The following is a 16,332-nucleotide window of genomic DNA, read 5'->3' as shown; positions in this document are numbered from 1 at the left end:
GTTCATTTTTGGGAAACAAGATGGGTACTTGTTAATTTAACCAAGCGTCATGATATTCATGTACTCGGGAGTAACAATACTTCATCTGATGTCACTGAGAAAGCCACACAGATCAGAGGACCATCTACCACAGCATTCCCCAGCCTTTCTGGCACCAGGGACCAGTTTTGTGGAAGACAATTTTTCCACAGGTGGGGGGACAGATGGTTTCAGGATGATTCAAGCACATTACATTTATTGTGCACTTTATTATTATTGCATTGTAATATACAATGAAATAATTATACAATGCACCATAATGTACAATCAGTGGGAGCCCCAAGCTTGTTTTCGTGCAACTTGACAGTCCCATCTGGGGATGATGGGAGACACTGACAGATCATTAGGCATTAGATTCTCACAAAAAGCGTACAACCTAGATCCCGTGCATGCGCAGTTCAATAGGGTTCACACTCCTATGAGACTCCAATGCTGCTGCTGATCTGACAGGATGCAGAGCTCAGATGGTAATGTAAGCCACAGGGAATGGCTGCAAATACAGATGAAGCTTCACTGGCCGCAGCTCACCTCTTGCCGTGGGGCCCAGTTTCTAACGGGTTGGGGATCCCGATCTATCACATCATCCTAAATGAGACTTGGAAAATCATCTGCATACCTTTGGCAGTCTGTATGTGGACTATTAACTAAGGCTGACAAAACTAAGCTTTTAAACTACCATGGTGGCATCTTCATTAGGAAACTGATTCTGAGAAGAGCCACTTGATTTAGGCTTCAAATGATCAACAACTCAGAATACCTAGATGGGGACAGCTTGTTCTACCATTTAAAACATTTGCTTTGACTTACTTGAAGTGTTGTGAATATACTTTAGGACCTGAAGTCAAGGCTCTATGATAGGATGGTAGGATAAGCCAGCCTGCACTACCCACCATGGGTCCTCTTCCTCACCAGAACTTCAAGCCCCAGTGGTCAGTGGGACTGACCCTTCCCCAGGGGCATCTCCTCTCCCCCCGCAGATACTTGCAAAATTAAGATAAATGCCCACACTGACCAGATAGTTGAGTGGTACTTTCTTGGGGTAGGAGAGTGTCAGGCTTAGGGGTGCCTCACCTCCCCACCAGTCTTCCAGCAACCATGCCTTCCTCAACTTTGCAAGTAACTGTAGACCCTAAAGGATTCAAAAAAGGGATGAGAATGTGGGATCTACTGGGTTATCATGTACTTCAGTGGACTGCATCAACAGAAGTAACCAGGGTTTCCTTCCAAACCCTCAGTCTGCAAAACCACTACGGTGCCCTGGAATTCCCACCAAATGACCGGAGCCTAAAGAGTATTAACGTCCGTTGCCTAGAGAGTATTAACATCTTAACGGGAACAACTTGAAACAATGGAAGCTACTTTTGACCTATGCCAATTTAGCAAGAAGACTCGTCAAAATATTACTGATAATTTTTACTTTACTGTACAGGTTAGAATAAAACAAACATACTTTTTCTGCTAAGGTAGATTTATTGTTACACATGGTTAGTTTTCATAATGTAATCCCCTATCCCAGAGCAACTCAGGACTCCATGGAGCAGGAAGCCTGCTCTTGGTCACAGCTCATACCACAGCAGGCAGGTCACGGGGGCATGCTGTGCTGCCAAGTCCTCCAAAGGAAGTCACAAAGGTCTGCATTTGGACATTTAAATGCACATAATCAGGAGAAACAATAAATGCACAAGGGCTGGTGCATATATATACTTTGGTTACAGTGACGCCACCACACACGGTCACGACTGTGCAAAAATACTGCTTTCAAATCATTAAATGAAAAAAGGAACTCACACAAGCTATAAAAATGTTGCCACAAAAAGCAAAACTTTCCTGTAAGAAATATTAATTGACTTTGACTATGAACTAACTCCAGATTTGCTAAAGTACAAGAATTTACCATAAATAATTATATTTTGTTCACAAGTAACATTCTATACATCTTGAAGACCTAGCTCACAGGCATCTTGAAACAAGTCACTGTCCTACATCCATGAGACATTTAAAGGAATTAAGTTTGCACACCACTGACTGGGCTTTTTCTCTCATTCTTTTTTTTACCTTCTGGCAGGTCTCTTCTAGCCATTACAGTTACTTTGATTCTTTTATGTGAAATATTAAAAACAAAAATTAATTCTTAACCCCGGAACTGGTCCCAGTGTTTACTGCAATACAAACAAGTGACCCTCTAATTGACACAACAAAATGTTACAAACACTATTGTTAAAAAAACATACCCCTTCGGACAGGGGTCTTGTTGGAGTATCATGATGAAAGCTAAACATAATTGCCCTAAAATAAATCATTTGGTTTTTACTTTAAGTGGTCAGACCAGAAGATTCTTTAAACAAGTAGAAACAAACTACTTAAAACCAGAGGACTCAAGCTGCAGAACCACTCCTCACACCCTATTTTCACAAAAGTGCATTTGGCTGGTTGTAGGATATATTATTAGCTAGGGAAACAAAACCCCACTTTCCCTTCTGATCATTTTTTCATAAGAGATTCTAAGAGCAAGTGAAAAAGTACCAACTGGGACTCCATTCCAGGTCTTACCTCTAGAGACAGCCAGCTCTCATTTAAGAATCTCAGAACTTGGAAGGAAGGAGGAAATCCACATTAAATTCTAGGGCCCACAGACAGAGCATCTTCATCGCCACCCCCAGTGGATGCTCTGACATCACAGAGCTTCCTGCTCTACCAGCCCACCTCATGCATGTCACCACCGTAACTATAGCCTGCAAGTCCTCATGGCCATCTGATGTGGATCCTCTACAATCTGTCCTCAGCTGGCCCTTCCCACTTCCTTTCCTGCTGCTTTCTCTTTCTTCCTAGACTGACCTACTCATCATTTCTCAAACAACCTGCACTTGACCCTTGGCCTGGAAACACTCACTGTACTTTAGCCCAATAAAATCCTACCAATTCCAGTTGAGAGCCATCAAAAATAAAAACATCATTCCAATACTACTTACTACTACCTGACATAACATAGGAAGTTTCGTTATCTGTCATCAGTGAAGCTCCATGATATCAGAGTGTCTGCTGGGTTAAGTATGGCAACAAACACATTTCAAATATAAATCATTTAACTATAAAATGCGCAGAGGACATTCAGGAGACAAGAGTATGTCTAAATATCAGCATATAAAATAATAGAATCAAGTTCATCAATCAAGAGAGCATACATATATTATATAAACCAATTAAACATGACAGAGTTCAAACACATAAGCCAAAATATTCCACCAGCTAAGAGAACAATCAAGTCCCCTGAGAAACAAGTTGGGGTTCTTGCCCACTTGGGCATACAGTACATTCCTGTACCACATTTACCCCACCTAACCCATCATGTGCAATAAACAGGAAAATTACATACATTCATTCTCAAGTTTGACTTAGATCATCTATCCAGCCCTGACCAAGATTTCTATAGCCATAGCACAGAACACACCACCTCAATGTGGGAAAGTGTATAAACATGAAAATAATGAGCAGGCTGTGCCAATTAAAATACTTTAATGCAAATATAAAGGGATTTCCACTCCAACTAGAAGTGAAAACTATCTCCAGAAAAAGAAAAATTCCATTTCTAATAGATCTTGTGGTGTGTGTGTGTGTGTGTGTGTGTGTGTGTGTAAGTACAAATCAAATTCACTTTGACACTCATCCATACATGAAGCAAGTACTTCCAGAAAGCTCCTTTCCTCACAATGTGATGCCTACAGACCTTGGCTATTCTAAATTTTTGCCATGCACATGTTAGCATACGGAACAACACAAAAAGCAAAGAAATTAGTCACTAGCACCATCAAAATAATCACAGGATAACAAAAATAGAAGTGATTTCTAATAAAGTTATAAACTCATTCCTAGTAACTGTCCTAAACTAAACACACATTTAAAGAACATATCCAGATGCCAAAGCACAGAGAAAATGCAAAGCATCTATGAGAACAACTGGGCTGAGTACTCAAGTCTAACAAAAAGGACATAAAAACACGTGGCAACATTAAAAATAGGCTCCACAAATACCAATGAAATATGAGGAATGAGAGTCTGAAGTACTTCTCAGAAAACGCTGGGGGTTCTGATAAGCATGAAACAACCCATCATTACCACAAGATGAATAGGAGCCTCCCCTTCATCCATTTCACAGCAACACAGACTCAGGGAGCTTAAACAATACCCAGGCTGTCTGGCTCATATGCAACAAAATTAAGCCATTAAATGGGCATCCCATAAAGATCACTTGACCCTAAGACAAAACTAAAGAGGAGTTAGCCGCATGCCACAAAGACAAAAACATTTCATTTTAGGTCTCCATCTCCTTCTCCATCCCCTTGGATGGACTTTTTGATGCGAAGTAACATGGTGGTCAGCCACTGATCCAAACGAGATATTGAGTCAAATTCCTTCACCTAGTATAAGGAAAGAGGAGCAGGAATTACGCCATGTAAATACATTAAAAACACAAAATAATAGTACCCCAAGCTGTTTATACATTTACAGCTATAATCTACTAACTTTCTTCATTATTTGAAATTAATCATTCCAGTTTATAACTTTCTTCATTAAAAAATTGTTTATTTTTTCACTATCCTGTTACTATTTTGATGATACTAGTGACTAGTTCCTGGGCTTGACATTTCTCTGTTTTCAAACATGTGTAAAAAGAAAATTCATTAACAGTCATAATTATTGTGGCAAAAGAAACTGGACATTGCATAAAAATGTGAAAGTAATATGGAAAATTACTCATTGAACATGGGAAAACATTAATTGCAGAGTTAGAATATGTATGGAAGCGGAATTCCTTTAACACATTTCAATGCATTATCAAAGAAAAAAATTACAATAGGATGAAAATGATGTGGCAGGCAAAAGTTCGACAGGCAAACATTCCTTTCCACTATCACTCCTGAGTTGTGATGAACATGTTACAGGAGGCTACTGAGAAATTTGCTTGAGGTTGGATGTGATCCTTCAACTTTGGGAGGCCAAGGCATGTGGACAGCTTACGCCTAGGAGCTAAGAGACCAGCCTAGGCAACATGGCGAAAACTTGTCTCAACAAAATACACACACATACACAAATTAGCTGGGTGTGGTGGTGTGTACCTATAGTCCCAGCTACTCAGGAGTCTGAGGTGGGAGGATCACCTGAATCCAGGAGGTTGAGGCTGCAGTGAGCCATGATCACATCACTGCACTCCAGCCTGAGTGACAGAGTGAGGCTCTGTTTCAAAATATATTAAAAAAATTATTTTTGCTTGATTCTAAACATGACATGGCAAAAGATGGAAAAACAGAAAGTATAAAGGAAAAAACGCTCATTTAAAAATATATTTTTTTTTTATTTTTTTACTTATTTATTTATTTTTGAGATGGAGTTTCACTCTTGTTGCCCAGGTTGGAATGCAATGGTATGATCTTGACTCACCGCAACTTCCACCCACTAGGTTCTGAGGCTCCTGCCTCAGCCTCCTAAGTAGCTAGGATTACAGGCACACTCCACCATGCCTAGCTAATTTTTGTATTTTTAATAGAGATGGGGTTTCACCATGTTGGCCAGGCTGGTCTCAAACTCCTGACCTCAGGTGATCCACTTGCCTCGGCCTCCCAAAGTGCTAGGATTATAGATGTGAGCTACCATGCCTGGCCACCTTCCATTTATTTCATGCCACGAATACAGCAAATTCTCACTACTTAGTTTTATATTTTAAATTATATTTAATATATATATATTTTTTGAGACAGAGTCTCACTCTGTCACCAGGCTGGAGTGCAGTGGCGCAATCTCAGCTCACGGCAACCTCCGCGTCCCAGGTTCAAGCGATTCTCCTGCCTCAGCCTCCTGAGTAGCTGGGACTACAGGCACGCGCCAGCACGCCCGGCTAATTTTTGTATTTTTGGTAGAGATGGGGTTTCACCATGTTGGCCAGGATAGTCTCGATTTCTTGACTCATGATCTGCCTACCTTGGCATCCCAAAGTGCTAGGATTACAGGTCTGAGATGTCATGCCTGGCCTTAACTAATTTTACTTTACACTTATTTATGGGTCAGATTATTTTCAAAAGAAAACATTAAAAGAGCAAATTATAAGAATATAAATGGAATATTTGCTCCTGAACTAGTCTTACAGCTAAATTACTTCTGAATATAAGTCGAATCTCAGCATGGCGAATAGAACTGTTTAATTTGTGTGATATATAAAAGAAGACCTTTGGAAAATACAACTCAAGGTATGCTGGAGTCATGTTCAAATAAATGTTTAGATTTTACATAACGAAAAGGAACAGAGGTTTAACTTAAATCTTCAAATAATGTAACATGTCCCAAAAGCATAACTTACTGCTTCAGTGTAAGCTTCACTGTTCTGTTCTTCATGAGCTTCTAGGAGTTTCTGGTAGCACAAAAATATTTTAAAAAATAGTTCCATAAGATGAAGTCCCGTTACTAAATATATACTGTAAGTATAATACCAATGTTGCCAAATATTGCACACAATTGAGGAAATACTCAAATACGAGTCAAGATTCAAGTTAGGGATCTAGTTTTTGTACTAACATTTCTGAGGTGCCTATTTCAGAATACAACTACATGTTTCTGACCTTAATTGCATTTGAACACCTATAATGCTAAAGCAGGAAAGTACCAGGGCCCCTCAGTTAGCAGACTTTATAGATTAAAACTTCACTTCATACCCAATCCCACTTAGGTGTTGTCACCTGACAGAACAAAAGCATTTTTCTTCAAAGTTCTAGTATTACTTACTTTCAATAATTTACATTCTCTTGAATCAGTAAACGCTGGAAACATTTCCTCATATTTCTCAAGAGCAAGCTGAGAGAGAAAAACCACTCATCAATTTCAGACTTACTAAACAAACAAAGCTTTCGACATTTTACCAGCTTCAAATAAGATCTACCTATATCCTATTGTTGAAGAAGTATGCAGTTAAACTCAACAGCAGAATCAACATAGAAAATCTGTCCATTCTGAACTTTCCATTTCAATTAAGAATAATTTCTAAACCATTTTCTTCTGAGTTATGCTGCTGCCGAAAAGACAGTGTAAATGAAAATGAATTCGTAAACACTCACAGACTAGGTATCTGTGCCATCCATTAAATGGAGAAGCTCTTAATACAGTACAGATTCCAAATAAATTACATTTAGCTTCCTGCTCAAAGCTGACAGAAAGAACATTCTCTTAGTGGCTTTAATTCTGCTCTTCCAACTCCAGACACGGGCCACGCCAAGGCTGCCTGCCTTTTTGCCTCTTGGCTCCCAGTGCTCACTGTGCTTTCCAACTGCTTCTCAGTCCTCACTCCAACACCATTTGTGAGCTTGCCTGTTTTTTTGGTTGTTTTTTAAATGGATATTATCCTACTCTTATCGTCTCCTCCTCCCCCTTAGTTCCTTATTTCTTTTCTTTTTTTTTTTTGAGACAGAGTCTTACTCTGTCACCCAGGCTGGAGTGCAGAGGCGCAATCTCAGCTCACTGCAACCTCTGCCTCCCAGGTTCTAGTGATTCTCCTGCCTCAGCCTCTCAAGTAGCTCTTAGAGACACCTGTCACCACACCTGGCTAATTTTTTTTGTATTTTTAGTAGAAACAGGGTTTCACCATGTTGGCCAGACTGGTCTCGAACTCCTGACCTCAGGTGATCCACCCCACTTGGCCTCCCAAAATGCAGGGTTTACAGACGTGAGTCACCACGCCCGGCCCTGTAATTTCTTTGAAGCAAAACTACTAAAAAAAAAAAACAAAAAAAAACTGGCTACCAGTGAATATATACATATATTTAAGCCTATAGCACTAAGTATTCCCAGGCAGTGCCCCCCATTCAAGTACCAGGCTCTACACTGCTTAGCTTCCAAGATCAGACGAGATTGGGTGTGTTCAGAGTGGTATGGCTATAAACTATCAGGTAACTTTTGAGAACAGATTTGACAGCTGTTAAAAGATTACAACTGGGACACATACCACAGAAAAATACCTACTATTTTTAATGTATCCAGTTTATTCTTGGTACTAACATCGCAATGAAACGACTCCAAGAACAAGAGAGAATGTATACGTGTTCTTAAGGATGAAATCAGTCAATCAGTGCTGAAGGACTCCTTACCTTGGCATTCAACTCGTCTACTATGAAGTGGCAGAGGGCAGCTTTGAAGAAGTAATCCTTTGCACTGTACTTCAACAAAGGATTATCCATGGTGTTTGCCCCAACCTAGGCACAGAACGCAGAACTAAATTTAAAAGGCTTACCCTCTTATATCAGGCAAAGTCATCCTCATCTGTTGTCCTTTAGAAAATAATTATTGATCTTATGTTAGTTTAGCTATGAAATACATTATTTTAACCCAATACCATATAGTAGAAATTTTACTAGACAAGACCGTTAAATACATGAAGTCTTAACCAGTTAAAAATAGCTTAGAAGAATCCTGCTTCCAATAAGATGGAGTAAACATCCTTTCCCCTAATCCTCCCACAAAGCGCTACTGAAAGCCCAGGTCATTTTCTAAAAAACAAATGTTTCCCAAGGGAAAACATGGTGGTGGGTTCCCTGGGTTTTCTTTTCCCTTCCTATATCCATGGCATGAAACTGAGGAACCAGCAACCCAGAAATGCCCGTATGCGCAGATCAAAAGAGAAGAGACAAAAGACTGCTTTCTCTGGCCAAAGGACTAGAAAAGGGGCAGCCCAGTAAGAGAGAAAACACTTAGACAATAACTGCTCTACTCTAGCCAAATACCACAGAAAAACTGACGCCCTAACCCCATTTACATCGTCCTAAAGTCCATTCTTGAAAGACTGTAAGAAGGACCCCAATACCTCTGCTTAGGGGCTTCAGAGAAGGCCAAATAGGGAGCTGAGGCTTCATCCCCACCCAACCCGCTGCCACTAAGGCAGTGAAGACCACACTGGGAGCCTGCATCCTGCCACTACCCAGCAAGAAAGAGGTTCCCCTTCTTTCTCCAGCTGATGTGCTGTCAGAAGAGGTCTAGTGGAGGGTGAAGACTCTCACCATACCAAGAACAAACCAGCACTGTGCTGGCAGAAACAGATAAGGAGAGGGGATGCCACTTCTGCCCAGGGCTGACTAGGCCCCTCAGGTGTCAACAGAGACCTGGTGGGGAGCTGACACTTCTACCTCCACCTGGCAGTAATGAGGTAACATCCCCAACTTCCCCAGCCAGAGGAATGTCAAAGAAGGCCAACTGAAAGAGACGGTTTAAACAAGACCCAGTCTCATAACCTAATGTGCAAATGCCCTATTTTCAATCAGAAATGACTCGTAATACCAAAAACACAGGAAGATCTCAAGCTAAATGAAAAAAGACCATTAATGGATGATGGTTCCAGATGATGGAAATGTCCAAAATATCCAACAAAGATTTTAAAGGAGCCCTCATAAAAATGCTTCAACAAGCAATTACAACAACAGCTGAAGCTAATGGAAAAATGGAAAGCATCCACAAAGAAAAAGGAAGCCACAGGAAAAAAGATATAAAGTAAAAACAAATAGAAATTTCAAAACTGAAAAAAAAACACACATAAAAAGTGGGTGGGCTCAACAGCAGGATGAAAGGGACAGAGGAAAGAAGCAGTGAATGGAAGACAACAACAGGAACAACAGAGAGAAGACAAACTGACAAAAAAGAACGGCACATCAAGGACCCATGGGATAACAAAACAGTCTCACTTTGGTGGCATCTGTGTTCTAGAAGGGGAGGAGAAAGAGAAAAGGGCTGGTTGGGCATGGTGGCTCATACCTGTAATCCCAGCACTTTGGGAGGCCAAGGCAGGTAAACCATTTGAGGTCAGGAGTTTAAGAGCAGCCTGGTCAACATGGCGAAACCTTGTCTCTACTAAAAATACAAAAATTAGCCAGGTGTGGTGGTGAGCACCTGTAGTCCCAGCTACTTGGGAGGCTGAGACAAGAGAAATGATTGAACATGGGAGGCAAAGGTTGCAGTGAGCCAAGATTGTGCCACTACACTGGCACGTCTGGGAGACAGAGCAAGACTCGGTCTTAAATAAAAAAAAAAAAAAGGAAGGCTGAAAAAGTACTTGAAGAAATAACTGCTAAACAATTCTCAAATTTGACAAGAAACATAAACCTATAGATTCTGTAAGTTTAGTGAAACTCAAATAGCTTAAAACTACATATATCTGTCCAAGCCACATTATAATTAAACTTCTGAAAACTAAAAGAAAAAAAATTATGAAAGTGCCCAGAGAACAACACCTTTTTTATAGGGGAAAACACACTGAATGACAGCAGACTTCTCATCAAAAACAATGGAAGCTGACTGGGCGCGGTGGCTCATGCCTGTAATCCCAGCACTCTGGGAGGTTGAGGTAGGTGGATCACTTGATGTCAGAAGTTTGTAAAACTTTGGAAGCCATGAAGTGCACATTTTTCAAACTAAAGGAAAAGAACAATCAACTTAGCATTGTACTCCCAGGGAAACTATGTTTCAGAAATGAAGCGGAAATTAAAATGTTTCCAGATAAAGGAAAACTAAGAAAATCTGGTTGTCAGCAGACCTACCCTAAAAAAAATGACAAAAGGAGGTTCTCTAAATAGAAAGGAAACAATAATCTTGGAACATCCAGAAGGAAGAAAAAACATGGTAAGCAAAAATATGGGTAAATATAACAGGCTTTCTTTCTTGAGTTTTCTAAATTATGTTTGGTGGCTGAAACAAAAATTCTAACATTGACTCATGTGGTTCTAAACGTATGCAGAGGAAACATTAAGACAATTGTATATTGAATACGGGGAGTAAAAGAACAGAAAGGGAGGAAAGATTTCTGTATTTCACCAGAACTGATAAAATGATGACACCAACCTAGAGCATTTAACCACAAAAGCTACACAAAGATATATACCATTGATTCTCCAACAATATGGGTTTAAACTGTGTGAATCCACTTATACACGGATTTTTTCAACCAAATGTGGATTGAACATACAGTAGTCTTAGGAATTCAACACCCACGTTAATGGAAGGCCGACGTTTTTGTATGTGAGTTCCACAGGGCCAACTGTGGAACTTGACTATGCACAGATTTTGATATATGAGAGAGGTCTTGGAACTAATCCCCTGCAGACACTGAGGAATAACTGTACTTAGAAACACTAGAAAATCAAGAGGGCTGGGCGTCGTGGCTCATGGCTATAATCCTAGCACTTTGGGAGGCCAAGGTGGGCAGATGACTTGAGCTCAGGAGTTCAAGACCAGCCTGGGCAACATGGCAAAACCCCATCGCTATAAAAAATAGCTAGGTGTGGTGGTGCATGCCTGTAGTCCCAGCTATTCTGGAGGCTAAGGCGGGAGGACTGCTTGAGGTTGGGAGGTGGAGGCTGCAGTGAGTCAAGGTTGCACCATTTCCCTCCAGTCTGGGTGATAGAGTGAAACCCAGTCTCGAAAGAAAGAAAGAAAAGAAAGAAGAAAAGAAAAGAAAAAAGCAATGCAACCCATAAAAATGTTGGAAAAAGATAAACAAAAAGCAAAGGATAGAAAGCAAAAACTTAAATGGCAGAAAGCAGAATTAAGCCCTAACATATAAATAACTGCATTAAATGTGAATGATCTAAATACACCACTTGAAAAACAAAGATTGGCACAGTGGATTAAAAAACAGGATCCAGATTGGCTGTGGTGGATCATGCCTGTAATCCTAGCACTTTGGGAGGCCAAGGCAGGTGGATCACTGAGGTCAGGAGTATGAAACCAGCCTGGCCAACATGATGAAATCCCATCTCTACTAAAAACACAAACATTAGCCGGGCATGCTGGCATGCACCTATAATCTCAGCTACTCGGGACGCTGAGGCAGGAGAATTACTTGAACTCAGGAGGCAGAGGTTGCACTGAGTCGAAATCACGCCACTGTACTCCAGCGTAGGAGACAGAGCAAGACTCTGTCTCAAAAAAAACCAGGATCCAACTACAAGAAACTCACTTCAGTTAAGTGATATAGACAGGCTGAAAGAAAAAGAATGGACAAACATATCATATAAACATTAATCAAAAGAAAATAGGCAGGGCTATAAAGTGGATAAAGTAGACTTGAGCCAAGAAAATTACCAGAGACAGAGAAGGACATTATGTAATGATAAAAGGGTCACTCCAGCAAGAATAGTAATCCAGAGGTGCAAAGTATGTGAAGCAAAGACTGACACAATGAAAGAAGAGTCAGACAACTCCACAACTACAGTTGGAGATTTTAACACCCAACTCTCAACAATGGACAGAATTAGAAAGAAAATCAAAGGCCAAGCATGGTGGCTCACACCTATAATCCTGGCACTTTGGGAGGACAAGGCAGGCAGATCATTTGAGGCCAGGAATTCGAGACCAGCCTAGCCAACATGGCAAAACCCTGTCTCTACTAAAAAATAGAAAAATTAGCTGGATGTGAAGGCACACACCTGTAATCCCAGCTACCTGGGAGGCTGAGGCACGAAAATCGTTTGAACCTGGGAGGTGGAGAGTTGCAGTGAGCTGAGATCAAGTCACTGCACTCCAGTCTGGGTGACAGAGCAAGACTCTGTCTCAAAAAAAAAAAGAGAGAGAGAATGAGAAAGAAAGAGAGAGAGACAAAGACAGATAGATTAGCAAGTATATTAAAGAACTTAATAATGCCATCATCCAACAGGAGCTAATCAACATTTATAAACATCACCCAATAACAGCATAATCATAAAACATATGCCAAGACAGACCATATTCTAGGCAAATTTGTAAGAACTGAAAACAAATTTGTAAAAATTGAAATCATGCAAAATAAAACAAAACAAATTTGTAAGAATTGAAATCATGCAAAAATATGTTATCTAACTACAATGGAATTAAAAACAAGAAGTCAGCAACAGAAAGATTACAGAAAAATCTCTGCCAAACACTTGGAAATTAAATAAAACACTACTAAATAATCCATGGGTCACTGAAGTCTCAAGGGAAATCAATAAATCCAACTAACTGAATAAAAATAAAAGTACAATGATATAATAAAATTGGGAAGTAGCCAAACCTGTGAAAAGGTAATTGATAACACTAAAAATGCATATACAACAAAGATAAAAATCAGCAAGCTAAACTTCCATGTGAAGTACCCAGAAAAAGAGGAAAACAAATCCAAAGAAAACAAAATGGAGGAAATAACAATAAAAACAGAAATCAGTGAAAATAAAAACAAAAAAGAGAAATAATTGAATTCTACCAAACATTTAAAGAGGAATTGACACCAATCCTTTACAAACTCTTCCATAAAACAGAAGAGGAAGAAGACATCCTAATGCATTCTGAGGCCAGAATTACCTTGATTCCAAAACCAGACACAGACACCACAAGAAAACTAACGATCAATATCCTTTATGAATACAGACATAAAATCCTCAACAAAATGTAAGCAAACCAATTCTGGCACTTACAAAAAGTAAAGTCAGCCACAAGGGTGGTCAACATCTATCACTGGGCCCCAGTAAAAACTCAAAACACAGGGTTCAGGGGAGCTTCCTTGATTGGCAGTAGTCTACGCTTATTTTCACTCATTACTGTTGGGGGAAGTAAGTGCTGTTTACATAACTCCACTGAGAGAGGACAACTGAAAGTTCTTCCTGGAAGTCTCCTGGACCCTGCCCCATGAGTCTCTCCTTTGACTGAGTTTAATCTGTACCCGTTTGCTGTAATAAACCATAACTGTGAGTATAACAGCTTTCGGTGGGTTCTGTAAGTTCATCTAACAAATTATTAATAAACTTGAGGGTTTTCTTGGGAAACTCCTCAAAGTTTGCAATAACCACGTAGAATTTACTCTAGGAATGTAAGGTTGGTTCAACATATGAAAATCAATCAATGTAATATACAATATTAAGCTGATTAGAACAAAAACCATACGCTTATCTCAACAGATGCAGAAAAAAGTCTGACAAATAAAGGACACAAACCATATGTTTATCTCAGACACAGAAAAACGTCTGACAAAATCTAATACCCTTTGATTATAAAAACACTCAACAAACTAGGAAGAGAGGGGAACTGCCTCAAACTGATAAAGGCATTTACCAAAACCCCACTACCAATATCATACTTAATATGAAAGACTGGAAGTTTTCCTTACAAGATCAGGAACAAGACAAGGATGTCTGCTCTTGTCACTTCTATTCAACACTGCACTGGAGATTCTAGCCAGGACAACCGACAAAATAAAGTAAAATACATTCAGATTGCAGAGGAAGAACTAAAACTATTGTTATTTGCAGATATCATGATTTTGGATATAGAAAACCTAAGGAATCCACACAAAGAAACCTATTAGAGCTAATAAACAAGTCTGGCATGGTTACAGGACAAAAAATTGATATACAAAATTCAACACCATTTCTATACACTAGCAATTAACAATCTTAAAAGAAAATTAAGAAAATAATTCAATTTATAGTAGCATCAGAAAAAATAAAATACTTTGGAGTATGTTTCACCCAAGAAGTACAAAACTTGCACACCAAAAACTACAAAACACTGTTGAGCAAAATGAAAGAAGATCCAAATAAATATAAAAGGAACTCTGTATTCATAGACTCAGACTTAGTATTGTTAAGATGGCAATACTCTCTGTGATGACTGATTTTAGGATGGCAATATTCTCTGTGATGACTGATTTTATGTGTCAACTTGAGTGGGCTACAGGGTGCCCAGATATCTGGTGTTATTCTCAGTGTGTCTGTGGGGTGTTTCTGAATGAGATTAACATTTGAATCAGTAGGATGAGTAAGCAGATTGCCCTCCCCATTGTGGGTGGGCCTCATCCAATCTACTGAAAATCTGAATAAAATAAAAGGTTAAAAGGAAGAATTTATTCTCAACGCCTGTCTTAGAGCCAGGACACTGGTATTCTCCTGCTTCAGACTCGGACTCAGACTAGAAATTACACCATCAACTCTCCTGGTTCTGAGGCCTTCGGATTTGGACTGGAGCTATACCAGTGGCTCTCCTGGGTCTTCAGACTGCAGATTTCAGACCTTCTCAGCCTATATAATCAAGCAAATCAATTCCCTACAGTAATTTCTCTCTCTAAACACACATACACACTCACACACAAACACACACACACTTGGTATGCACATTCCATACAATCTCTATCAAAACCTAAGCTGGCAACTTTGCAGAGATTGACAAGCTGATCCTAATATTCGGATGAAAATGCAAGGGATCTGGAATAGCCAAAACAATTCTGAAAAAGAACAAAAAGTTGGAGGACGCATACTTATTAACTTCAAAACTTACTGCAAAGTTACAGAAATAAAAAGAGTGTAATACTGGCATAAAGATGGATAAATAGATCAATGGAACAGAGAGCCCAGAAGTAAGCCCTCATATTTCATATGGTGAAGTAATTTTCAATAAGGGTCATAATACCATTCAATAGTTAAAAGATAGTTCTATTCAACAAATGGTGCTAGAAAAACTGGACATCCACATATAAAAGAATAAAGTTGGACCCTTACCTCATACTACATACAAAAATTAACTCAAAATGGATACAAAATCTAAACCTAACAGCCAAAACTACACAATTCTTAGAACAAAACAGAAGGGAAAAGCCTCATGATAACAGATTCAGCGACGATTTCTTCTATATAACAACAAAAGCCAGACAAAGAAAAAACAGACAGACTAGACTTCCAAAATATTAAAGACTTCAGTGAATCAAAGGACATTAATAACAGAGTCCACAGACAACCCACAGAATGAGAGTAAATACTTGCAAATCACATATCTGATAGGGGATTAATATCCAGAATATATAAAGAACACCTAAAACTCACCACCAAAAAACAAACAACCAAATTTAAATCCAGAGAAAGTACTGAAATAGACATTCCTCCAAAGATATACAAATGGTCAATAAGCAAATAAAAAGATACTCAACATCACTAGTCATTAGAGAAATAACAATCAAAAACAGAATGAGACATTTCACACTCATTAAGGTGACTATTATTAAAAAAAAAAAAAACAAGTATTGGTGACAATGTGGAGAAACTGGAACCCTGTGCATTGCTAGTGGGAAGGTATAATGGTGTGGCCACTGTGAAAAAGCCTGGCAGTTCCTCAAAAAGTTATACATGTACTTACCACAAGGCCCAGCAACTGCAATTCTATTCCCAGGTATATAACTAAGAGAACTAAAAACACCACCACAAAAACTTTAACACAAATGTTCACAGCAGCATTATTGATAATAGACCCAAAGTGGAAAAACCCCTAACA

General features: G+C 39.3%; 1 protein-coding gene across 6 annotated transcripts in view; it reads right to left on the bottom strand.

Moving 5' to 3' along the window:
- Positions 1-1,489: 1,489 nt before the first annotated feature.
- Positions 1,490-16,332, bottom strand: part of NAPB (NSF attachment protein beta) — a 51,851-nt gene continuing 37,008 nt past the window's right edge. For all 6 annotated transcript variants that reach the window (XM_023191858.2, XM_023191863.2, XM_023191857.2 and 3 more), the window contains 4 exons: positions 8,166-8,270; positions 6,811-6,879; positions 6,389-6,439; positions 1,490-4,454 (listed from right to left, as the gene is read on the bottom strand). In XM_023191858.2, coding sequence (XP_023047626.1) covers positions 4,344-4,454; positions 6,389-6,439; positions 6,811-6,879; positions 8,166-8,270 — 336 coding nt within the window. In that variant the 3' untranslated portion in view covers positions 1,490-4,343. The remainder of the gene's footprint in view (positions 4,455-6,388; positions 6,440-6,810; positions 6,880-8,165; positions 8,271-16,332) is intronic.

Source organism: Piliocolobus tephrosceles, chromosome 20, assembly GCF_002776525.5.
Source record: "Piliocolobus tephrosceles isolate RC106 chromosome 20, ASM277652v3, whole genome shotgun sequence".
Lineage (NCBI taxonomy): Eukaryota > Metazoa > Chordata > Mammalia > Primates > Cercopithecidae > Piliocolobus > Piliocolobus tephrosceles.
The sequence above is the reverse complement of the archived record's forward strand: the minus strand, read 5'-3'. Positions and strand labels throughout refer to the sequence as shown.